Source organism: Neofelis nebulosa, chromosome 8 (genome assembly GCF_028018385.1).
Source record: "Neofelis nebulosa isolate mNeoNeb1 chromosome 8, mNeoNeb1.pri, whole genome shotgun sequence".
Classification (NCBI taxonomy): domain Eukaryota; kingdom Metazoa; phylum Chordata; class Mammalia; order Carnivora; family Felidae; genus Neofelis; species Neofelis nebulosa.
This window is the reverse complement of record NC_080789.1, coordinates 110997049-111022145: the sequence shown is the minus strand read 5'-3', so window position 1 is coordinate 111022145 and position 25097 is coordinate 110997049. Positions and strand designations below refer to the sequence as shown.

The 25097-nt window shown below is 36.8% G+C and overlaps 1 protein-coding gene across 32 annotated transcripts in view; it reads left to right on the top strand.

The window, feature by feature from the left end:
• Positions 1-23573, top strand: part of CREM (cAMP responsive element modulator) — a 73662-nt gene extending 50089 nt beyond the window's left edge. For 8 of the 32 annotated variants that reach the window (XM_058744307.1, XM_058744313.1, XM_058744304.1 and 5 more), the window contains 4 exons: positions 1561-1749; positions 12799-12834; positions 16848-17004; positions 22835-23573. In XM_058744307.1, the coding sequence (XP_058600290.1) occupies positions 1561-1749; positions 12799-12834; positions 16848-17004; positions 22835-22979 (527 nt within the window). In that variant the 3' untranslated portion in view covers positions 22980-23573. Of the gene's footprint in view, positions 1-1560; positions 1750-7746; positions 7865-8399; positions 8601-8685; positions 8924-12798; positions 12835-16847; positions 17005-22423; positions 22779-22834 lie in introns of those variants that run through there. The other 24 variants (XM_058744316.1, XM_058744309.1, XM_058744323.1 and 21 more) reach the window with 16 other exon arrangements.
• Positions 23574-25097: the final 1524 nt, after the last annotated feature.

The window sequence follows — 25097 nt, the reverse complement described above, 5'->3', positions numbered from 1 at the left end:
GTGGTCTGTCAAAGAACAAAAACACAGAGAATGCATCTTGCTGAAACCTTTTGAAAATATTAACCCATCTTTCTCTTAATTTAGGCCCTAGAACTAAAGATTTGTTGTTACTCTTTCCAGTAGTTCTGACAGATTTATACAATCTAAATGGGCCTAAACCTACATGGGCCTAAACCTAAATGGGCCTTTGCTTAGATCCTGGGAAAAAACGATAGAGAATAAGTTGGAAATATTGACATATTGACATCCCCCACTACTGTAACATTCCTGTAAGGCATTTGCATTGATCTATAGGCCTTGTGTTATTCTGATGTGTTACCTTCATTGTAAATCTAGTGAGCTGATTTATATGTGATTTTTTTTTTTTTTTTTGAAGGGTTCTACTTAATGTCTGGTACTTAAACTAAAACATAGGGTCATACTATTTATGTTAAACTATACTGAAGTCTCGGATATTTTAACAGGAATTGAAATTGAATTACCATTGAATTGAATTAGAGTAAAATTCAAAAAGAAAACATTTGATCCGTTCTTTGGAAACTTTTGGTTAATATGTTAACTTTTAAACATGGCTGGCAGGTCTCAGTGTTCAGAGGAAGTCTACCTCATTATCTGCTGCTATGAGCTGCAGTTATTCAGGACATTTGGTAGACATAAATATTGTAGCACAAATTCTTTCAGTAGTTATTTTTTAAGATCCTTTCCAATGTAACATTTTATATTTCATATTTTATATTTCATCACATAGTCAAAATAGTAAAGGTTGCAGTTTTGTAGACTTAAGTTTTAAAACCAAAATATATAGTAATATAGGTTCCATTAAAAGCTACTTTCTTGGGGCACCTGGGTGGCTCAGTCGGTTAAGTGTCCGACTTCAGCTCAGGTCATGATCTCGCGATCTCGCAGTCTGTGAGTTCGAGCCCCGCATCAGGCTCTGGGCTGATGGCTCGGAGCCTGGAGCCTGCTTCCGATTCTGTGTCTCCCTCTCTCTCTGCTCCTCCCCCGTTCATGCTCTGTCTCTCTCTCTGTCTCAAAAATAAATAAACGTTAAAAAAAGAAAAAAGAAAAAAGAAATAAAAGCTACTTTCTTTTGATAGGTTAGAAAGTAGTTAGCTGAATGAAGGTATAAATTCATTGTAGTTGTGATGCTCGATAGAATTGCACTGACCGTGTTTTAAATATAGAAGAATGCTATTTATCTATAACTAAAAACATCTGGAAGAGTGGAGAAAATCAAGAAGCTGAACTTTCTCCCTGTCTGCATCTCCACTCTTCCTCTTAAATAATTTAGTTGGTTGGATACCACAGAGGAGGGAAATTCCGTGGGTTCTATGTATTTCAAATAATTCTGAATATAACATATCTTCAAGGGTTGATGAGATTTTTCAGAGTGTTTTCCCATGAAGAAGGACCTCCCTATGAATTCAGCATAGAGAAATAAGGGTAACTTTAGAATGAGGAGTGTTGGTAATTAATATGCCCGCAGTATATTCTTCCAATACGGGATTATTAAAAATGAATCTTGAAATTCTCTAATATTTCTTTTCTCTTTCTGTTAAGTTGCTATAGCCCAAGGTGGAACAATCCAGATTTCTAACCCAGGATCTGATGGTGTTCAGGGACTACAGGCATTAACAATGACAAATTCAGGAGCTCCTCCTCCAGGTGCTACAATTGTACAGTATGCAGCACAGTCAGCTGATGGCACACAGCAGTTCTTTGTCCCAGGCAGCCAGGTTGTTGTGCAAGGTACATTTTATTAATCTAATACATTTAGAATACACTATCACACCATTTAGTGGTGATTTTATAGTTTTATGAAATATACAGGAGGCAGATTTGGGGTGGGGGGAGGCACTTTAAAAGGCTTGAAGAGGGAATATTTTAGTACGTTAAACAAGCTAAATTATATGATTTTTACTTTTTCGTGGGCTTTATTGGCTCTAAAGAAAGGTTCCAGTCAGGGTAGCATGATGGGGAAAAAGGACTTGGACACATGAGAGAATTTTTTAATTAATTAAATATCCTTTCTCTGGGGGTTATAAATATTATACCTAATACATATTTTTATTACCTGGTCTATGAAGATTTAAGTATCCAGTGCATGGTGCACTGAATTGGGGGTTTTCCCCAGATGTTACACTCAAGTCTAAGTTCTAGACATCTCATTCCAAAACAAATGCTGATATTTGTTTCTCTAGACCATTCTAGGTATCCACTCTATTTCATATGGAAGTAGTGACATAAAATAGTTGGGATGTAGCCCTAAGCTTTCAGGGTAACCTAAGATTTCAGTTAAATTCAAGTTATACATTGTTTTAATATCATTCATTTGTGCTCATAATAACTATAATGTGTTTAATACAACTTGCAAAAACCCTATATTTTAATTTAATAACTCTATTCCTCTTGGCATTTGCTTAGATGTTCGATGTAGCACTAATTTTAAGGGGGATAATATTCATTCTTTTGGTTTGAAAGTCTTGCAAGTGTGGAAAAAAAGCAGATTCTGACTGACAAGTCTCTTGATAATTAGCTTTTACCGTTAGGTGTTTTGGAGGTTAATGTGGACTATAATAAAAGTATATGAAGAACTGAAGGAGTTCATTTATGGAGTAAAAAAATCCATAGTACTTCCCTAGTATTTTGTTTTCTTTACTTTGTAAAATCAAAATCATCTGTTTTATTTCCCGATTCCCATGAACCCTCTATGTCTAAATAAATAATCATAAAAAGTCATCATTTCTTCTAATTTATCTTTTTTAATGTGGAAAATCTACTGTAAACCTGATATTTTAACATAAGGAGAGCTTTAAAAATGTTTTGTGTTTTGCATAGATAATACAATAATGAGTTTTGTGCTTTTGGGGTTTTATTGAAGGAATCTTCTCTTCTGTAAGCCAAAGACATTTTTCTATATTAGTTATATTAGCTTTATAGCTTTACCTTTCACATTTATGTCCTTAGTCCACCCCAGGTCCACTTCTGTATATGGTATTAGGTGGGAATTCACTGTCATTTTTCTCCACATATGGAGCCAGTTTTCTCCTACTAATGGTTTACCCTTTCCCCATTAACTTGTGGGGCAGTGTTAATTATATAGTAAGTTCTCATGTATTCTCAGATCTGTTTCGGAACTGTCTATTTTGTACTATTGGTCTCCTTTTCTGTATGCCAGTACCATACTGATTTGTTCTCAAACAGAACAAGTTTCCCTTTTTTATCTTAAAAAAAAAAATTCTATAGTGCTGATTTAGCTTGTATGACCCATTATTCTTCCATATGCATTTAGAACAAATTTGAGTTTCTAAATAATGATACAATAATAAAACCAACAATGAGGTTGCATTTAACTTATAGATTAATTTAGGGGAAACTGAAGTCTTTTTTTTAATTCAAATATAATTGACATATATCATTAGTTTCAACTGTACTGGTTTGACATTTGTTTAAAATACAGTAAGTGATTACAAGTAAGTCTAGTTAACATCCATCACCACAGTTACAAATTGCTTTTTTCTTGTGATGAGAACTGTTAAGATTTAGTCTCTTAGCAATTTTCAAATAGGTGACATAGTAGTATTAACCGTAGTAACCATGCTGTATACATTATATCCCCAGGACTTTTTTGTACCTTTTGATCCCCTTCACCCATTTTACACCCTTCCTGCCAGCACCTCCCTGGTGCCAGCACCTGCAGTCACCAGTCTGTTCTCTGTATCTGAGTTCTGGGTTTTTTGTTGTTGGTGGTGAAGATTCCACTTGCAAGTACCATCATACAGTGTCTTTCCTTTGTCCGACTTCACCTAGCTTATTGCCTTCAAGTTCCACCCATGTTGTCACAGATAGCAAGATTTCCTTCTCCTATGTATAATAATAATCCAGTGTGTGTGTGTGTGTGTATACACACACTACATTTTCTTTATCCACTCACCTATCAATGGACACTTAGGTTGCTTCCATATCTTGGCTATTGTAAATAATGCTGCAATGAACATGGGAGTGAATATATCTTTTCCAGTTAGTGTTTTTGTTTTCTTCGGGTAAATACCCAGTAGTACAATTGCTGAATCATAGGGTAGTTCTATTTTTAACTTATTGAGGAACTTCCATACTGTTTTCTATAGTGCTGCACTGATTTACATTCCTACCAACAGTGTACAAGGGTGAGGGAGAACTGAGGTCTTCATAATGTTAAACTGACCTATTCCAAAGCACAGAATGTCTCATTTATGTAGATCTTATTTTAACTTTTTTTAACAGTTGAAAATTTTCTGAATGGAAGTCTTCCATATTCTTTGTTAAGTTAGTTCCTAAATGCTTTATGGTTTTTGTTGCTAGTATGAATGATACATTCTTCAGTAGTTGCTGGTGTAGGGAAATATCACTAACTTAAAAAAATTTTTTTTTTATTTATTAATCTTGCCAAACTGAAAATTACTTCTAGTAACGTGCATATTCTTTGTGAATCTATCTCTGATAGTATGTGAATGTTTATATCAAATACTAGTAAGATGTTTGTTTCTTCCCTTTCAGGCTTTATTCCTTTTGTTTTCTTTTTTGTCTTTTCCTTTTTTGCCCTTTCCTTTCCTTTTTCTCCCTTCTCTTTAAAATACTGGTGGGTAGGAGTTCCACTTCTATGTTCAATACAGGGTCAGTGGGCATTCTCATGTTCCTCCCTATCACCTTACATCCTGTCATTCCTTTGGAAGGTCACAGCAATTTGTGAGTTCTCAGACCTTTTCTAGATTGATCCCTCAGCAGTATTTAACACGGTTGACTTCTGCTTCCTTCACTTTCCTGATACTGCATTCTTACCATTTTTTCTTCTCTTTCTTCTACATCTCTTTCAGTCTCCTTGGTTGGTCCAGTTTTCTGCTGCTCATCTCTTCAGTGTTAGTGGTGTTAGTCAAGATTGAATCCTGGGCCCTCTTTCATCTGACTTGAGCACTCTGCCTGACCATGGCTTCAGTTCAATGTGACCATGCCCCTGACTCCAGCTGGCTACTTAGAGGTTCCACACACATCTCTTGACTTTTTAAGACCAAAACCACATCCATTTTCCCCACCCCAGTTCTCCTTTGGTTTACCCTATTTCAGCAATGAACTACTGCCCAGCCTGTTGCTTCAGGCTAGAAACCCGTGTGTCATCCCTTCTTCCTCCCAGCCAAACCACACATCTCTCCACCCCTCTCCACTCTGTCCTCATTCTACTTCCGGCTACCGTCCCCTCTCACCTGTCATTCCCTCTGCCAGGTGGCTGCCCTGAAGCTGGTAGTTGTGGAGTAGCTTCCTGATTTTCCTAATCATGCTAGAGGTGGCAGATCCCTTTTTGGCCCAGTTTTTTTGAGAATCGTTCCTGAAAGTTCAGGCTCCCTTTCTTCATCCCTCTCAGTAATTCTGGGAGCTACTAATAATCCTTAAAAACAAAAGTCTCTGCCTTCAACCTTTTCTTTTTTCCATTTTACTCTCACTTCTGCAGTTCAGAGTGGTATTTCTAAAATTCAAATCTAATCATGTCAGTCTCCTGTTCAGAATTCTTCAGTGATTGCCTGTTTCTTGTTAGACAAAGTCCAAAATCTTTAACACCCAAATTGCTGCTTGATCTAGGCCTTGCTTCCTTTACTAGACTTCTCCCTCTTTTGTAATGCAGCTGTGTGCTGGTTTTCTTTAATTTTCTGTGCTGTGCCATGCTATCTCACCTTTCCAGGGCTTCACACTTAACCATTGCCCTGACAGGAACACTTATGCCCATCATTTGCAGTATTTGGGCTTCATCTTAGATAGTATGTCCTCCAGGAAGCCTTGCCCGATCCTGCAGATCTGGTTCAGGTAATGTGCGGTCAGTTCCTACTGTACCTTCTTAGACTACGTGAGACATGCTTAGACAGTAACTTCTGTTTCGATAGGGATCCGTAGTACCTAGCACAGTCCCTGGCATATGATAAATGTTTAATAACTATTTATTAAATGAAAGTGAAATTCTCTTCTTCTGTGAAAATGTTATTAGTTATATGTGCTGTTCAACTGAGTTTATCTGGTCCATGGAATGTATTAAAACTTCACTAAACAGCAGTAATCAACCAAACAGCGGACTTCCTTCTTTCCTTTCTTTCCTTCACCTTTTTTTATACTAATATTTATTGAACACCTAAGTGCCAATTTAAAGAAATTACATTAAAATCAATTTGAACTTTCTGAAATTGGTAATAAAATTGACCAGTACCCTTGAACCCAAACCGTTAGGTAGGGCTGGAATGGAAAAGAGTCTGTCATGGAGCCTCTGATTGGGATCGATGTCCGGGTTGATCTCCAGACTTTCTTACTTAACTAGATGTCTTCAGTTCATGTGCTTTGGAGAATTAGTAGAATCTTGAATACTCCCAGAAATTCCACCTCCATCTGAGTATAAAGTCCTGCCTTTATTAAAAAGTGCTTAGTTGAATAAGGCAAAAATGTGGTGGAATGCCCTTTCGTTGGCATAAGGTTAGGTTGAATTCTAATCATGTAAGTGAATGGGTTTTATTCAACCCACTGGAGAAGATAAAAGGCCTGAGTGCCGTGTCACTTATTTTTGTGTAGTAGACATGCAAATCATTTCTTTTCCCAGACTATGGTCTGTTATATGGAACAAGACCTAATGTTTTGTCTAACCTTGCCACTGTTAAATCTCCTGTAATGATCTAGCTCTTCATGCACTGAACATTCATTAAGTGATCCAAATAACATTTGGCATTAAAAGAAAAATTATGAGGGGCACCTGGGTGGCTCAGTTGGTTAAGCATTCGACTTTGGCTCAGGTCATGATCTCGCAGTTTGTGAGTTTGAGCCCCGCATCAGGCTCTGTGCTGACAGCTTGGAGCCTGGAGCCTGCTTTGGATTCTGTGTCTCCCTCTGTTTCTGGCCCTCCCCCACTCACACTCTATCTCTCTCTGTCTCTCTCTCAAGAATAAATAAACATTAAAAAAACTTTTTTAAGAAAAATTATGAGTAGTAATTGTGATTTATTTATGATTTTTTTTTAAATCCCTGAATTCTTTTCATGGGATTTTAACTTAATAAAATAATTGAGCCTCATGAAGTTGCTGTTTTTGTGGGTCAAAAAGATCAAATAGCAAATTCCTGTGGTTCAAACTAATATTTATGGAAGAATGCTACATAATAGTGGTTACATTTGGCACAGTGAATTTTTTAAATGTATTTACTCCTTTTAAGTGAAATTAGCAAATTCTGTGTCACCTTACGAACAGCTGGATTTTATGGTGCTGTAGCAATAGTACAGCGAATAAAACTGTTAAGTGAACGAAGGTGGATGGATATTTCTTTCTTGATGAATTTAGAAGTGTCTAAGAAATACATTTCTGTGTATTTCACAATGTTTTTCTGGGCTGATTATCAGGTTTTTGTTGTTTTTAATCTCCATGTTTTTTCTCCTAAGTTACGAAAAATGTAGTTTATACCCTCGTTGTTTTTCTAGAAACCTTGGATAGAACAATAATAAAGAAGTTAGTTGCTCCATAAGAAACAATCTTGGAACTTAATGCTAATGAGTTGGGTTTTTTTTGTTTTGTTTTGGTTTTTTTGCCAGAGCCACCACAGATTTCTATGTAAAAATAAGAAACAAAAACATTAATATGGTTTATTACAGGAAGGTTTTTTATAGGGGTTTGGTTTCATTGAGCTCCTCTGTGACAAAGCAAATTGATGGCAGTGATAGGCTAATGATGTCATTGTGATGTCAGTTACTCCTACTTATCCTGCACATGCTTGCTAGTTTGGAACACTGTATGTGGACCTGTGATAGGGGAGGCAAGACAGTTCTGTATGCAGAAGCCCATCATGGCTGTAACTGGAGATGAAACAGGTAAGGATTTTAAAGAGAGATTTAAATTCATTCTGATTTTTTTTTTTTGAAGTTTAGAAAAATGAGGACCCTCAGTGTTTCAAAAAGTGCTAATTTTCTATTAGCTGAGGGGTAAGAAGTTTCCTTTAATATGTATCTGTATGTATTCAACACACTCTGTTAAAGCATCTTAGTGTAAGTGCTTCTTTGCTCAGCATATCGTTTGTTTGACCAAGGCAGTAATCCTGTCTCTCGTCTTCCACATACTGCTTTACTAAAATAAGCTGTTACTTCATCTGCAACCTGTTGCAAATCCAATGCAGCTACAAGTTAAACATACGTAGTGTTCAACTTGTAAAAAATTAAGCTTCCGATTTCATTGTTGTGTACAAACGTTGCTCCAAAACAGAATAGGGAAACCCATCGTGTTAGGGGTGTTTGTGTGCCTACTTGTTTCTTTCCTCCTGTATTTAAAATGGTCTGTACCTCAGCTAATCGAGTTCAAAGGGCTGACGTCACTACATTTCCTGGAATCGTGTTCCGCAGGGAAGTGGAAAAGTTAAACTCCAAGCGAGCTGCACATTGACGTCAGCCCCGAGTCATGCTGTGATTTAGTCAGTTCCTTTCTGCTTTGTCAAGTGCTGCTGACAGATTTAGAGCTGTTAACTAGCTCGCCGCTGCCACTATCTCCAAGATCGCTCTTAGACTGAATAGCTTTTCTCGTAAGCCTTACTTTAACATTTCTCTTGATCTTGAGGTAAGTATCTGCTTGACGAGGGGGAACGCTTTGTGAAACCTGTAATGCTTGGCTGAGCAGAACTCCGCAGCCGTCTGTCCCGCTGTGGACGGACGTGGGAAGGCTGCGCCTCCTGCTCAGGCCGCCCGGCACGTGCCCGGGGAGAGGTGGGCTCAGGAGCTCCAGGGTTTCCGTACCCTTTGGTCGCTCCCGGCACTTGCTAGTCAGAGTGCCCTCTAGTGCTCAGTCAGGGGAGTGCTGGGCTTAAATTGTTTCCCACCCCGTCACAGTGCTTTAAAGTTGTGGTCTGAAATCCTTCCGTGGTTTGCTTTTCTTAAGTACAGGTAATGATTCTGACTTAGTTACTAATATCCTGTATGTGGTTGCATCGTTGTTTATTCAGGGATGTCTCATTTCTAACTCTGTTCTGAATTTGCACTTGAATTCCTGTAGAATGGATGTTTATGAACAGCTTCACCAGGGTTTAGTTTTTCAGAGTTAGTGGGTCTCGGTTCTCTTCCTAGATGAGAACATTCCATTGTTTTGAGCAGCTAAAACCGGTATTAAAGCGTTTTGAAAATTATCTTGAGGCACTATTATTTTTCTCAGGAGTTTTTATGAAATTTTAGAGAAGCTATAGATTACAGAAGTTATCAAATAACAAATTTATTGTAAGATATAGATGGACTTAATCTCAAATACTACATGTCATATGCTAGAAGCAAAAGGCATTTTGCGCATATGTTTATTTGCTAAAAATTTTAATTGGTTTATATCTTTCTTACTAACTTTTAATTCCAATTCTCATGTCTAACCATGAGAGAAAAGTAAAATATAAAAGATTTGAAAATACACAGAATATATTTAAAGATGAAAGTTAAAGGTAAAAATTTGCATATATTTTTAACCATTGTTTGTAAATAAGTGAACATTTTTATACATTTATGTGACAAAATGAGCATACACCATCCTTGAATGGATTTTTTTTCACAGTTTTATTCATAATGGTTAAACATGAGTTAGTTTTTCCAAATTAAAAATTTCCAAATGCTAAAACTAAAAAATGTCAAACTTTTTTCATAAGACCTCATTTAGTTTTGGAAATCATTATTTTTAGAATCTGATTAGTTTTCACAGAACCAGTTCTATTTTGAAATGCTGTTTAAAAATGAGAAACTTTTTTTTTTTTTTTTTTTTTTTTTTTGAAGAGCCCAAAGAGCATAGGGTTTAAGAGACTTTTTTGAAAGAATAGTAGAGCAGCTTTAGGACCCACCTTTGGATTATATCATTTTGGGCTACTTGTGTGGATTGGTGAACCAAATGGAGTGATCTAGATATTTGGCTTATGCACTTTTTTTACCATGGCCCACATTTTACATCATGATGCAGTAGACCTGTGTGTGTGTGTGTGTGTGTGTGTGTGTACATAAAACAAATTTTAAAAATAATGCTTATCTTTACATATAGTAAAGATGCTGTACTTTTCTATTTTTTTTTTTTTAATTGCTATTCTTGGCTCATGAAATTGATTTTATAGCTTACTAATGGGCTACAACTTGTAGTTTGAAAAACTGATGTAGACCAAAATCAGGTTCCTAACAATGACTGGTCTGGGAAGAGTTTTTATGAGTTTTTAATGTTTAAAATTGAGAGAGAAAGAGAGAGCACAAGCAGAGGAGGAGCAGAGAGAGAGGGAGACACAGAATCTGAAGCAGGCTCCAGGTTCTGAGCTGTCAGCACAGAGCCCGATGCGGGGCTCGAACCCATGAACTCCCAACTCATGGATCCTGACCTGAGCTGAAGTTGGACACTTAACCGACTGAGTCACCCAGGAGCCCCTAGGAGTATTTACTTATAGGATCATAGAATCAAAGGCAGAAAGCGAATACCTAAGGTTTATAGAATTGTATTATTGATTCTTTTGGGTATAGTCTAATTTTTTGTTAGAAACAGTTTTTGGCTTTATTCATAAGCTGATTATGTTAAGAGCCTAATTCCATATGTTTTAGTCTCTGAGTCTAAAAAATTCTAATATGTTGTATTCAGCCTGGATTTCTGAACTGTTAGAAACAAATGTTCCAACTTATTCATATTTGGAAAATAATATCTTAGTTAATATTTGATGCATGAGAATAAGAATACGTTTCACCTTGTGAAAGGGGGGTACTTGAAAAGGTTTTCGTTTGGGAATTTTCACATAAAGAATGGTTTGGATTAGGTGTAACAGCTTAAAGTTGGTAGCAAAGCAAGTTATAATTATGTTGTAAGTGGGAAAAAAAACCCAAGTCATTTATCTACCTTAAGTTTTAATTAAACTCCAAATGTGTATGGAGGTTTACTGACATTTCTATTGTGCTATTTTCCCACTATTTTTGAAAAAATTTCAGTGAAATATAATTTCGGATGATTGTAAAACTCTGCCTGGTTTTATTTGCCTATATGACTATATCACCTAATAAAATAATTATACTTTGCATTTATGTAAGCATTAAGATAAAAAAATAACAATGTTGCAGTATACATACAAATACAAATGTGGTCAGTGCTATCAAAGAAACTATCAGATCATGAGAGACCTATAGGAAGCAGGTAATATAGGTTAAGGTAGGCCTCACTGAAGAAACTGTATTTAAATACCCAAAAGGAGAAGCATTTTCCATGTATTCTTACTGATGCACTCCGAGCAGATACTATTATATTCATTTTTTGTATGGCAACATGGATCAGTGTGGTAAATAACTCTTCCAAGTTTACAAAGCTAACAAGTGGTGAACCAGTTTGGATCTTCAGACTTCCAGAACAGACCTTGTCTCGTTCTGTTTCCACAGAACATTCACACAGAACATTGCTCCACAAAGGTCACCTAAGAAATTAATGCTAATGTTAGATGTTAATGTTAATGTTAATGTTAGATGAGTTACCTATCACAGAATACTACATGCTAGTTATAAAACATACAAAATTAGGTTAGCATCATTTTAAGTAGTCAAAGTGGATTTTTTCTAGAGTATTTATTATTACTCTCATAGGACAATAGAGTGTGTATTTGCTATGATATAGAACCTTTAATTTCAATATTTATAATTTCTCATCTACGTAAACTTTTTTTGACTCAAGATTTTCACTTAAACAATTCAGGAAGTTCCCTCTATGTACCTTAAAGTAAAAATATTTAATGGCTTAATTCTTTGTGGTCTATGTGTCATAGTTATTGTAACAAATTTGAAAATGTTCAGTGTTTAAACAGTCATGTTTATATAGGGTTTAATTTTCCTGGGAAAAGTAGAGCAGTGGAGAAGGAACAGTCTCTGACAGTGTGAGAGACACCAGGCAAGGACACAACTGATTTGCACATTGGGAACACTGGTGTGGTGGTAGGAGAGGAGCGAACCAAATGAGAAAAGTGAAGACATCGGTAGCTTCTTGGAGCTACAGAAAAAGTCCCCCGCTTTATAAGTATGACTTCAAACTTACCTCTATTGCTTGTTCCTTAGGTATATTTGGGATTAGGGACACCTAGCAAAGTGACACATGAAGGTAGGAAGCTCCATTTATAAGAATGTTGTTATTCAGTTAACGCGCTCAGTACTGCAGAGATCTCAATAAGATATATACACAAGCAAGATCACCACCGTTTGGGATGCGGAAAAGTTGTTCCACTTTGAAAGCTATCAGGATAGGCATTTGGCTGAATTTCTTATTTCTGTCTTTGTTAGGAAGAAACAAACACCTCTTTGACTTGTGAGGCTTTTCATTGTCTTATTACCAGTCTGATGAGCTTGCACCATTTGGTTATTTGTATTTCTCCACCTTTGAGGTTCCATTCTAAATGATTATAAACATTGAAAAGGACATTTTATATTATCTTTTAATAACTTATTTTCTAAAGGAATATAATACAGCATAACAATTTTTAATAGGCATATTTCTGGACAAAATAAGGAATAAGAGCCATACATTTCAATCATTCTATTACCCAGGTTTGTTAGAAGGGAAACTCCAGGGGAAAATATATTTATGGATGTTATATGCCTTTTAACTAATATACAGCATAAGCATAATTTGGAACATTGTCTTTCAGAACTTAAGGAAGGGAAGAGGAAGGGAACTAACATTTGCTGAATGCCTACCATGTGCCAGGCACTGTGCTAGACACTTTGACATACATTACAGGGGTTATTGTGAGTATTAAATGAGATAATGTATCCCCATTTTACAGATGAGGAAACTGAACTTGCCCCAAGTCACATGGCTGGTAAGTGGCAGAGCTGGACTAGAATCCAGACTCCAAATCCCGTGCTTTTTCTCCTATACCGTGTTTATAGCTTGCAAAGAGAGGTATGAAGTTAATGACCAAAATTGAGAGTTCTAGGAATTTTCTTTTCCCATGAAATATTGATACTAACCCTAAAACACACTAAAAAATTCATGTCAGGATAGTTGGACATATACTATAGTTAGAACTCATCTGCTTCTCAGGTGCCAGATGACTAGTATCTAAGGGAAGAGTAGGAAATAATGCCACTTTGAATAAATACAGAGCATCTTGTAAGGGCTTCCCATGTCTCAGTGTTAAAGACTTAAAGACTTAGCTATAATAACAGCTAATAATAGTCTTAAAATAATAAGACTGCTTATTTTAAACATTCAAATGACAGTGGGCTTGTGCAAAACCCTGGGAAGTTCAAAATTTTTGTAGTGTATGTGTAAACCCATCAAGCATCCATTATATGCCAAGTAGCATGCTAGATCATAGAGAGTACCAAAGTAAAAAAAACATATCCTTGACTTGTATTTAAAATTTTTATTGCCTTAGAATAAATTAGTATGTAAATATCTTTTTCTTATTATCTTCAGTCATAACTGTAAAGCCCCCACTGATGACTCATTTATTTTCAGAAATAATGTATACAGTGAAGTACTAGAACAAAAAATAATGTGGACACTTTTAGTAGTTAGATGGGACAGAAATTGGCCTTTATAGGAGTACAGAGATAAGACTGTGTCATCAAAGAATGTAAGATGGTTCTTTGAACTGTGATTCTAGGTATCCAATCTACTTTAAATTACCACTGAATTCATACTTCTGGAAACTGAAGTTAACTAAGAGAAAAACTTTTTTTTTTTTGCCACTTGTTTCAACAACAACATTTTTTGACATTTGGATTTTCTCAAAATAAGAGATTCTCTTTGCCCATATCTTTTTAATGTATTTACTAAGATCATAGTTGAATATATGGAATTCATCCATTGACATTTACTCTGTGACCACTAAAAGTGTACCATCATATAGATTCTTTGGGATATTACAGACATTTCTTAATTCCTACTAATTAATACTAATTCATATTTCTGTCATAAACTACTGAGCTGCAATCTGATTTTTACTGAAGGAGATAAATATAGAGTATGTCTCAAACATTGTAATAAAACCCAATATATTAGCTGACATCGCAGAACTAATACATCTAAATTGTCATCCCCTTCCAAGTTATCATTTTGAAGTGGTATTTTATTTCCCTAGCTGTTGGCCCAAAATCTTTTATTAAAATTTTTTTTAATGTTTATTTATTTTTGAGAGAGAGAGAGAGACAGAATGTGAGCAGGGGAGGAGCAGAGAGAGAGGGAATCCGAAACAGGCTCCAGGCTCTGACCTGTCAGCACAGAGTCCGACGCGGGGCTCCAACTCACAAACCGTGAGATCATGACCTGGGCCGAAGCCGGACGCTCAACCGACTGAGCCACCCAGGCGCCCCTCAAAATCTTTTAAGCATACTTGCTTTGAACTGCTTTTATCCTCCATGGTACCAAATTTGGTCCTTTGAGGGTGGTTTCAGCTTTTGGAAACAGGCAAAAGTTTAGAACCATTTCTGGTTTTAAGACCAATGAATGAACTTTATTTTTCATGTGTGAAGTATACCTGTCCCCCTTTTTTCCTTTAAAAAAAATATATATATATATCCTTAAACAAACTTATATGGATCATATAAGCATTCTGCTCTAACTTTATAGTACAGAAAATAGCAGATGTATACAAAAGGAGAGAGAGAGTATAATGAACCCCTCTGTACCTTCCTATTAATTTTGTTGCACTTCTCTGTGACCAGTGTGTGTGCAAAAGAACAACCCAGACCAAGGTCTGCATCCACGCTGCCTGCAAATGTCAACATGATGACATGTAAACTTCTCATCCGTCACTGGCTATTGTTCCAGTTTTAGAAAGTCTGTGTAGCCTCCAGCTGTTCTATTGTTTCAACCTTTATTATCCCATAACCTTCTTCCCTGGATGTGGGTAAAGAGAAAAGAGGACAGAACAATGCAATTCTATGCTCCATTCTATCTCCTCTGACAATGAGATTAAAATATAAAAAATCTTTAGTCAGCAGTTTATAACTGTTTATAAAATTATCTTCTTAAATATTTCCAAGCTGTAAGATAATATGGCATAGAATGAGATATCTGTGTATATAGTATTTTAAATAGTCACAAAAACCAATTTAGGATTTTCCCCAAGTTTATTAATAGAGACTTTGCTGGTGATCATTATATTTGTCACAGTTACTATTAATCACCATTGTTTTTCAAATTATAGAAGGAAGGGGCAGTGCAACCTTATAAATGGTATTTTTGTTAATCTTATGAAGACCGTTAAGTGATCTTCCCCCAAAGCCATTTTTAAAATTTTTTTCTTTATTTTTCACCTAATTCTTAAGCTCTGGGGGGGGTGGGGGGGGGGTTGGCGGGGAAGGCATTTACCCAAAAGGAGCACACAGATTAGTTTTTGACTGACCCTTTAAATTGGTTGGCTATTTTCAGTGATAATATTCCATTTAAGTGGAAAAAGTCTGTGTCCCTTTGGTGTAAAAGTTCAGTTCTTACTCAATAGTTAGAATACATTTTAATGAAGCATGGAAGTGATGTGTTTTATATTTTGATTGGCATTGGTTCAGGCCAATTTTTGTAGGATTTAATAACTTTAAAAACTCTTTTTCTTGCCATTAGCTTTGAGACAGCATGAATTTTGTAATATGTCGGAGTGTCAAATTAACTCTGGACAATACCTTCTCAAAGTTGAAACAGTGGTGGTAGAAACATATTTCATCACTTAAATCCATCTGTCTTTTCTAGGAAGCTATGTTTATTGTAGTAGAAAAGCAAATTTTGAGTATAAATTAGGAAACTTGGAGGACTTTTAGTATTCAATCTGAATACTAAGTAAATATTAAGTCTGTCATTTGACTATGATTGTACTATAATTAGAAAACCTTTTAAATGAATACATAGAAATATATTATTTTCTCAAGAAACCCTCAAAAGACAAAAATTATCATTCCCCAGAGAAACTAGATTTAAGTAGAGCTTTGCTGTTTTGTTTTTTATTTTGTTTTGGTTTTTAAACTGAAAATATAGTAAGCTAGTATTTTCCTTCCAGTACCTCACTCATCTGGTAGTAGGACTTGTATTTAAAGACATTCAGTAACTGTTTCAGGCCTGATATAGGGTACAGGAAGACCTCTTATCTGGAATATTCAGAGAATGGAGATATTCTGCTTAGCTAAAATTTTTGCAGTGGTATGCTAGAACCAGCTCCCACTGGTATGTAGAGTGATTATTAAATTTTCAGGGTTTTTGTAAGCTGGTTGTAAAAAGAGCCATTATTAAAGATTATATATAAAGAAATACATACATATTTAATAAATAAGTTACATTAAAAAACAATGAATACTCAAAACTCATCACTTCTCATAATTTTATCTCTGCTCTTGAGGTTATTTACATGTCTTTTATCTGTATGTGCTACTTACTGTGTATGTCTTCCCATCTCTACATTCCGGGAGGCCACCCTGCTAGCCTGAAATTGGCCATGGTGAAAGTATTTCCGTCATACGCATTGATAAACAGGTCAGGACTGTTTTCCCCCAGAGAGCTGGTTATTAAACATTTGTCAGCATGCCACTGAGTTTAGGCTAAATGAACTATCAGTTGAAGCACTCTCTACTTTAGCCTTTGATAAACACCTTTCTAAAATGCACTGGGATGTTTTTCTACCTTAAATGTATAGAGCATGCTGAAGATTATTGTTCCAAATTGTTCCAGGTGTCTTTGATACCTCAGACTTCTTTAATGCTCAGAATAATCATCTTAAACATTAGCAAGTTCACCTCTTATGACATGTAAAAAGAAATATGTTATTTCCAGGTCAATTTTATATAAAATATCAAGTTGTAAATTATTTATATAAATTTGTAATATTTTGTTTCATTGCAGCAGCCACTGGTGACATGCCAACTTACCAGATCCGAGCTCCTACTACTGCTTTGCCACAGGGAGTAGTGATGGCTGCCTCACCAGGAAGTTTGCACAGTCCCCAGCAACTAGCAGAAGAAGCAACACGCAAACGAGAGCTGAGGCTAATGAAAAACAGGTAGGATGTTTCACTGGGAATCAGGAACCACTTACTGGGCACATAATTTATTGCTGTGGGGCTTTTAAAGAAATTGCTTTTTCTAAGCCATTTCTCCCAAGTTAACTGTTATGTGGCATATTTGGGTTTGTGCTCTGCATGTGATGGTAATTAGATTGTCTTCTAATGAGAGTGCCTAGCCATGAAACCATGGTACATCCTTATGTGTCAAAAGGGTAATGTGTGAAAGATACATTAATGTTTTTAATCATGATGGAAGTACTTTATTACAAATAAAGATTTTTTTTAACTTGGTACTTACTTTGTGAAGTAGGTAATGAGTATAATTTTTTAGTTTCTTTATGGGCAAAATAAATGTGTGAGTTAAGCATTTCTAAACCTTTTAGGGGCACCTGGCTGATTTAGTCATAGAGCCTTCTATTCTTAATCTTGGGGTTACGGGTTCAAGCCCCATGTTGTAGGTAGAGTTTACTCAAAAAAAATTAATTAAAAATCTTTTTTCTAAGCCTTTTATATGTAGTTTCCTTCTTTTTAAAAAATTTATTCTTTTTTTTTAATTTTATTATTATTTTTTTTAATTTTTTTTTCAACGTTTTTTATTTATTTTTGGGACAGAGAGGGACAGAGCATGAACGGGGGAGGGGCAGAGAGAGAGGGAGACACAGAATCGGAAACAGGCTCCAGGCTCCGAGCCATCAGCCCAGAGCCTGACGCGGGGCTCGAACTCACAGACCGCGAGATCGTGACCTGGCTGAAGTCGGACACTTAACCGACTGCGCCACCCAGGCGCCCCTAAAAAATTTATTCTTGAGAGAGAGAGAAAGAGAGACAGAGCATGGGCTGGGGAGGGGCAGAGCAAGAGAGGGACACAGAATCTGAAGCAGGCTCCAGGCTCTGAGCTGTCAGCACAGAGCCCGACGCGGGGCTCGAACTCACAAACCGCGAGATCATGACCTGAGCTGAAGTTGGGTGCTTTACCAACTGAGCCACCCAGGCGCCCCTATGTAGTTTCCTTTTATCTAGTTTGTAACTTTGTTGGTTCTCTGTTATACTGAAATACATACTAATTCTGATAAATTTTAGTCAAGTGCAAATACAAAGCAACAAAGAAATAAAATTACTCATAGCCCCATCATCTAGAGATGCCTATTAATGTTATAGTATATGTACTTTCAGTTTATGCTGTCTCCTTTTCTCACTTATTCTTGTACCATGTCTCTGTATTTTTATTTTTTAAACAGGAGTATGTCCTAAAAATGCTGTTTTCCAAAATTCTTTAATTTGACTTGTATATTTCTTGGTTAAGTTTTTATGATGGAAAATGGTGCAAATTAATCTGATTTTCAAAATGAACAGAATAGTCTAAGAGTTCTCTCAGTTAAGTCTTGTTGCCTTATTCCTAATAATGTTCTCATTGTAAGAACACAAACCATTTCAGAGGAGATCATGTGCTTACCTATGACCAGGACCACATGGTGGTAGTTTGTTTAGTAGGCATTATTAGCAAGCTAGTTAATCTAGAAATTGTGGCCTCTGAGCCGCTATGGTTCAGAAATAAGTGGTGACTTCCTAACTGTCCTTTGTAACTGAATGTGAACCAGTAGCAGCTATGTTCAGTTTACTAACAGCCCTTAAAATGTCACATTTTTATACATTATAGAACTCCTTAAAGTGGCTTCAGTTCCCAAGCAAATTAATTATCACAGACCACTAGGTGGAGTTTTGTACAGATTATCAGAAATAGGATTATTCAGGTATACACATCTTTCCCAGGGCTTGTTCCAAATTAACTAAATCATGCTGGATTCATATTTTCCATTGTCAGTGTTTTGCTCAGAAATCCTGAAGGAGCTGAATGGATGGGGCTCACATGGTATCATACATAGTTGTTTTATGGATGGTCTCTAACTCAGATGTGATGGAGGAATATGGATATTATGAAACTGTACTTTCAGAGGTCTCTGGAGCTGTGAACATAATTGCTTGTGTGGTCACAGCAGGAAGTTGTGAAGTTCAATAAGAAATATAAAATGTGATCATAATGCAGACTGTAAAATTATTCATTGGTGTCTTATTTTCCTAAAGAAAATAAAAAGACCTAGAAAGTAGCATTCTTCTTTCCCTTTTGTCATTATTTTATACCTTTATTTTTAGATTAAAAAATTGTGTCAGAACTATCAAAATGAAATTGATGAACTGTTAGGCAGTGGGTTCCTATAAATGTGCCCCACAAGTACCTACACACGCATAAGAAATTTCCCTGGCCAGAAAAATCATGAAATTTTAGGTTTTAAAAAAGTAATCAGCAAATTACAACTATTGGATAGCGTTTGTGTTTGGGCTGTGAATAACCAAGGGAAATGGAGCCCTAACCTTGTAGGTGTGATTTTGATCTTCTGTGGCTGGTCCAGAGAGATGTGTACAGCCAGAACAAACGCTGAGCAGTGTCATCAGGGATCCAGGTTTCTCCTCCCTGCTCTGTCATCTTCAGCACTGACATTTGTTCTTATCATCACAACATGGCTGCCACATATCTAGGCATTTCATCAGGCGGGAAGAAGGGTAAAGGGCTAGAGCCCAAAACTGGGGCTGGCTGAGTCTAACCTTTCTGAAAACTTCTCCTGGAAGACCCTCCCAGCATCTTTCTTTCCTTTTTTTTTTTTTTTTTTTTTTAATGTTTTTAAATTTATTTTTGAGAGAGAGCATCCACGTGAGTGGGGAGGGGCAGAGAGAGAAGGAGACAGAATCTGAGGAAGGCTCCAGGCTCTGAGCTATTAGCACAGAGCCTGATTTGGGCTCAAATGCATGAACAGTGAGATAATGACCTGAGCCAAAGTTGGACACTTAACTGACTGAACCACCCAGGTACACCAGCCCCCCTACCCCCCTGCATCTTTCACCCACATTTCCTTGGTTAGAAATAGCTAATAGAATCCCTGGCTCCAAGGGATTCTGAGAAGGATCTATTCTAGCTTTCCAGATCTCAACTTCAGAGCAGGACAAGGGAAAAGCAGATGATCAATGGCTAATAGGTTGCTCACTTGAGCAAGTACCATAGGTAGGTTTTAAGTGCTTCATTTCTACTGTTTCTTTCTTTAACTCTCATGTAACTTTCACATAAGAAAGGGTGTGGTTATGATCCTTACTTTACAGAAGAGGAACTCAGGTTCAGAGAGGTTAAGTAGTAAGTTGTAGCATCCTGCACTGGACAGAACCTGGGTATGCGATCAGGCAGTCTTTATTCCAGAGCCTGCCCGCTGTACTATACCAGAGTCATCTCAGAAAGACCTCAGAGTAAGCTTCAGATTTAACTTCATGGAACATATGTAGGTTTTACTTATTAACCTGAAAGACCTCTTATACATTTCCTTTTTTATTCTTTGGCTGGCATTTATGATAGATATGATAGATATTTCTCCCAGTCCAGTGACAGTTTGTGTTTCTTTACAGCCGTGTCAACATTTCCTCTTTGCTATGTATTTCCTCTTCATGCTGAGGATATATCCAAATAAATGCACGGCCTGAAAACTGAGCTAACTATTAATAGAAGAAACAGGTGTTTTCCATAGCTGGGAAATACTTAGGAATGTACCATCTACTGGTGTGATCATTTAAAGCTTTGTGTTTGGAACATTTTCACTGGTGACATGCGCCTGCACCCACATGAGATATGAATTATGATATTTATGAAAAATAGTATACTTTGGTAAAGAAAATGAAAAAAATAAATATTTCACAACACTGCTATTAGATATTTCAAATTTCATTTAATGGTAACTTGCTTTGTAAAATGACTATCTCCCTTCCAAATCTAGAATTTAATATAATGAGCCAATCATGAAAATCTTGGTATTAATAAATGTATTTTAGTTCCTTTATAGAAAAGTTTGATTATGTTCTCAAACTGGCAAATTTATGAGCGTGCTTGGATTTATTCTCAATTTTTCCCGATGCATCATTTAGATTAAATAAATCTGTATTAAACAGATTCAGTTCACTTTTTACATTTTTTTTTTTGTTGTTGTTGTTAACTAGTTGAGAAGTCTGAGAGCTTTGTGAGTTCACAGGGTGAGGGCATTGTTCTTGGCTAGGAAGTAGGAGTTGATCTTTTCCTGCAGTTCACTGGGATTTCAAGGTCTTTTTTCTGCTGATACTGGGTCCCACGGAGAAAACACAGATAACAAGTTGTTAGTGAGTGTAAACCATCCTAAAAATACAGCAGAATTGGCCAAATCTATTGTGCACATCACTCCTGGTTCAGAATTGGGGCACTGTGAGTCGGCATTATAGTAACTGGTGTTCAGCCATCCAACACAGCTTTTGTTAATATATGTGTGAGTTATCTGTTTCAGTGTAGGCTTTTTTGATATGAAGCACACCCCAAAGGCAGTTATTTTCAGTTGACTACTCCAAAATAACACTGTTATCAGAGGGTGCATTCTACAGAGGATTTAAATGATGTGGTTGCCACCCCCTCCCACCCTAAAAATCAGGAGAAAGAGAAAAATGTTGGCTGTATTTATTCTTTTTTGGTGGGGCTATACATGAAAATGACTAGCTCATCTGTTTGTGTTTGTTGCTTTGGCTGGTCTGTCCTTTGGGCATGCCTACAGTGCTTCAACAATCTGTATATTGGGTTATTAATGCACTTGATTAGAAAACAGTCTTGAAATACACTTTTGGGTTATATAGTAGCTTCCTTTCCAAAATTTTAATTGTGGTGCTTTGACTTCATGGCTTTAAATTATCTGAATTACTGAGTGTTGTATTATGTACTCTCCCTTCTTCTCTTCCTTAATTTTCAAAAGCAGAGTCCATTTCATTTTGGTTCATGAAAATGTACATGACTTGCTTCCTGTTGTCTGTATCCAGGTTGTTTTCTAGCCAATAAACTGCTTCTTGCAGTCGTGGTTGAGCTTATTTGTTTTACTGGTATTTAGTCTTGAAGAATCAAAATCTTCAATAATGACATTTCAAGTTTCTGAGGATTAATTTTTTCCAGTATTTTTGATCAAATAAAGTTAATTCATTGTGATGGAATATGTGGCTTTTGGTGGACAAAAATAACGAAGAGACTTAAAAGGATCTGTAAGTGTTTTTGTAGAATTTCCACTTGGGAATGTGGTCCTATTGCTTTAGGTTACTGAAAACCATTCTGGTCACTGTGATCATGGAATGTGTGCCCTAAGAAAACACCATGTACAACGAATGATGGGCAAATTGTGCTCTCAAGTTGGTCCTGTTGTTTTAAAGTAATCTTATAAAAGGCATGTGCTTGGTTACATTTGTTGTGTGGCTTTGTATAAACCTTACCTAGGATTGATTGGCTGTTGAGTTTGGGGGGCAGAAGTTCATTTGAGCTGGTCTGAATTGTGCTGGGAAGTTGTTCCTGTAGTCATTTGCCTTGTGTTGGTTCCAGGGAAGCTGCCCGGGAGTGTCGCAGGAAGAAGAAAGAATATGTCAAATGTCTTGAAAATCGTGTGGCTGTGCTTGAAAACCAAAACAAGACTCTCATTGAGGAACTCAAGGCCCTCAAAGATCTTTATTGCCATAAAGCAGAGTAACTGTCTTTGACTTGGACCTTGTTTACTATGAACTCTAATCAAGGCAGGAGATGCAGCAATTCTACTAATTGCCATGTGGACTTGTGGAAGGGACACTTGTGACCCTTAAGAATCCAGTTTGGCTTAGTGTTTGACATTGAATTGGGAACGCTGTTCCAAGATTTGGAATGCAGCCATGATCACATTTAGCAAGCTTACTTCAGCCTGCTTGTCAATAGCATGCAAAAAAGTGTTTTGTTTCCCCCTTTGCTTCTACTTTTTTTCAGGGAAGCTGCTAAAGAATGTCGACGTCGAAAGAAAGAATATGTAAAATGTCTGGAGAGTCGAGTTGCAGTGCTGGAGGTTCAGAACAAGAAGCTCATAGAGGAACTTGAAACTTTGAAAGACATTTGCTCTCCCAAAACAGATTAGTAGAAATATTTAACTATGAACTGATTACAACATGTACAGTTGCTTTTGAAGGCAATACAATATATAGCCAGCAAGAATTACGGCTTTTTTCCTTTGTATCATTCATCATATTCTCTAACCTCTGACATTCCTAAGATGCCTCACTGTACGTAGTTAACTATTAGCTATAACTTCAATTTTTTAAAAAGAGACAGCTGTAAAAAATGTATGTAACATTCTTAAAATGCAATATTTGTAAGACTTGTTCCATTGCCACATATTTGCAGTTCCTAACCTCTGTGTCATGAATAGTGTCCTATGCAATAAAATTTTTTTGCAGGTCTTTAAAAATCATTTTAGGAAAGGATGATCAAGATAATGCATCCAGCAGTACAGTAAAAGCAAACCACAAACAAACAAAAAAATACCTCAGGAAAGAATTGAAAGAAAAAATTGAAAGAATCTAATGATATGCCTATATGAAAATAATAGCCTATAAATGAATTTATGGCATTTGCAGATTTTTATATTACTTGCTTTGTAAAGAAAATATTGTATTGCTGTCCTTGAATGCCATAGTTGAAGAGAGTTTTTAATAGAACCATGTTGGTTACACTTTGTAGTGTGTGGTGCTCATTTAACTATCTGAACCTTTACTACAGTTTTTACTCTATTGTGTAATATAAAAGATCTTGCAGAAAAGTTCTTAGTGTCGGTTTGAATGAATGAGCCTAATGAAAGTTATGACAAATTTTTAATATTTGGAACGTGTTAAAAGTTGACGTTAAAAATGTATCTGCATAGCTTCACGTGTGTGGAAGCCTGTTTCTACACTGGGTCATGCTCTTTGCAGATGCCCTTTGCGCCATCTCATCAGTAGGATGGCCCCAGAGCTGTTACACAGAAGAGCGGCTGCTGGAGATTCAGGTTGTGTGATGGAGTAGGCCTTTCTGAAGATAGTCTGGAAATCTCCTGTTGACGGCCCCTGGTTGTGAGTTTGAGCTAACAGCCATAGGAGTTTTAAAGTAAAAACCAAAACAACGCAAGATTTTATTTTCCCTTTCAAAACATCTTGAAATCTACACCAGATCAAAGATTTTTTTGTCAGCACATTCAGATGAAGTTCACTACCAGTGTTATTACTGGTATTAACATTTCATTCTGTTTTTATAATAAAAACCTTCAAGGTATAAGCCCGAAGCCCTACTGGTAAGATGCTCTGTCATCTCTCCTTCACTCCTGAGACATTTGTTGAATGCCTACCATGTGCTAGACTCTGCTCTGTGTTCTCTCATAACTTCTGATTTGTTCAGGATGTGCCCCCTCCCCCCCAATGCCTACTTTCAATAGTGGAACCTGGTCAGTATGTCAGGGAGGTACAGAAACAGGAGGTCATTTGTATCGTGTCTAACTGCTGTACCCCCAGCCCCCCACCAGCCATAATTCTTTCCCTTATCTGTAACTCCCAGAGGTAGGGCCTGCCATTTGGGCCTTTCTTTAGAAAGACTTACCTACCTTCAGAATCTGAGCTCCGAATCTCTTTTATCTCAATTTTTGTCTTTTCTTCTACAGAGAAGTAAGATGAGGAAAGAAGACAAGGAAGAAAAGAGGAAAGGAAAATCCCAAGTTTCAGGTGAAGGAAAATGGGGCTTCATATTCAGTCAGTCGCTGTAAATCAAATGTGTGCTCAGTGTGGAGCTGAGAGGGAGACACAAGGATCAGCAGACAAGATGTAAAAAAGTTAGAGGCAGTGAATGCCATATGTTAGAATTACAGACAGATGTAGGCAAGGATTAAATAAGAAACTATCATGGAGGAGGCAGATTTTGAACTGGGTCTGAAGTACGTGATAGTGTGGGGGAGGAGGGTATTCGGGACAGGGCATGCAGCACATGCGCTATACTCCAAGGAGCTTGAATTTAGAACGTTACTCCTCGCACAAGAGTTTAGTTTCCAAGAGAGGGAAAGCCTGTGCATGTGTTCCTGTGTGGTCTCTGCTCTATAAAATAGCTTGTTATTTCAGAGGAAGGAGATTGCATCTGATTACTTGGGGCCACAAAAAGCAGGTGTCTCCTCATTCCCCAGTGGTTTAAACTAGGAGGAGATATTATGCCCTCCCCAAACAAGAAGTGCAGAGGT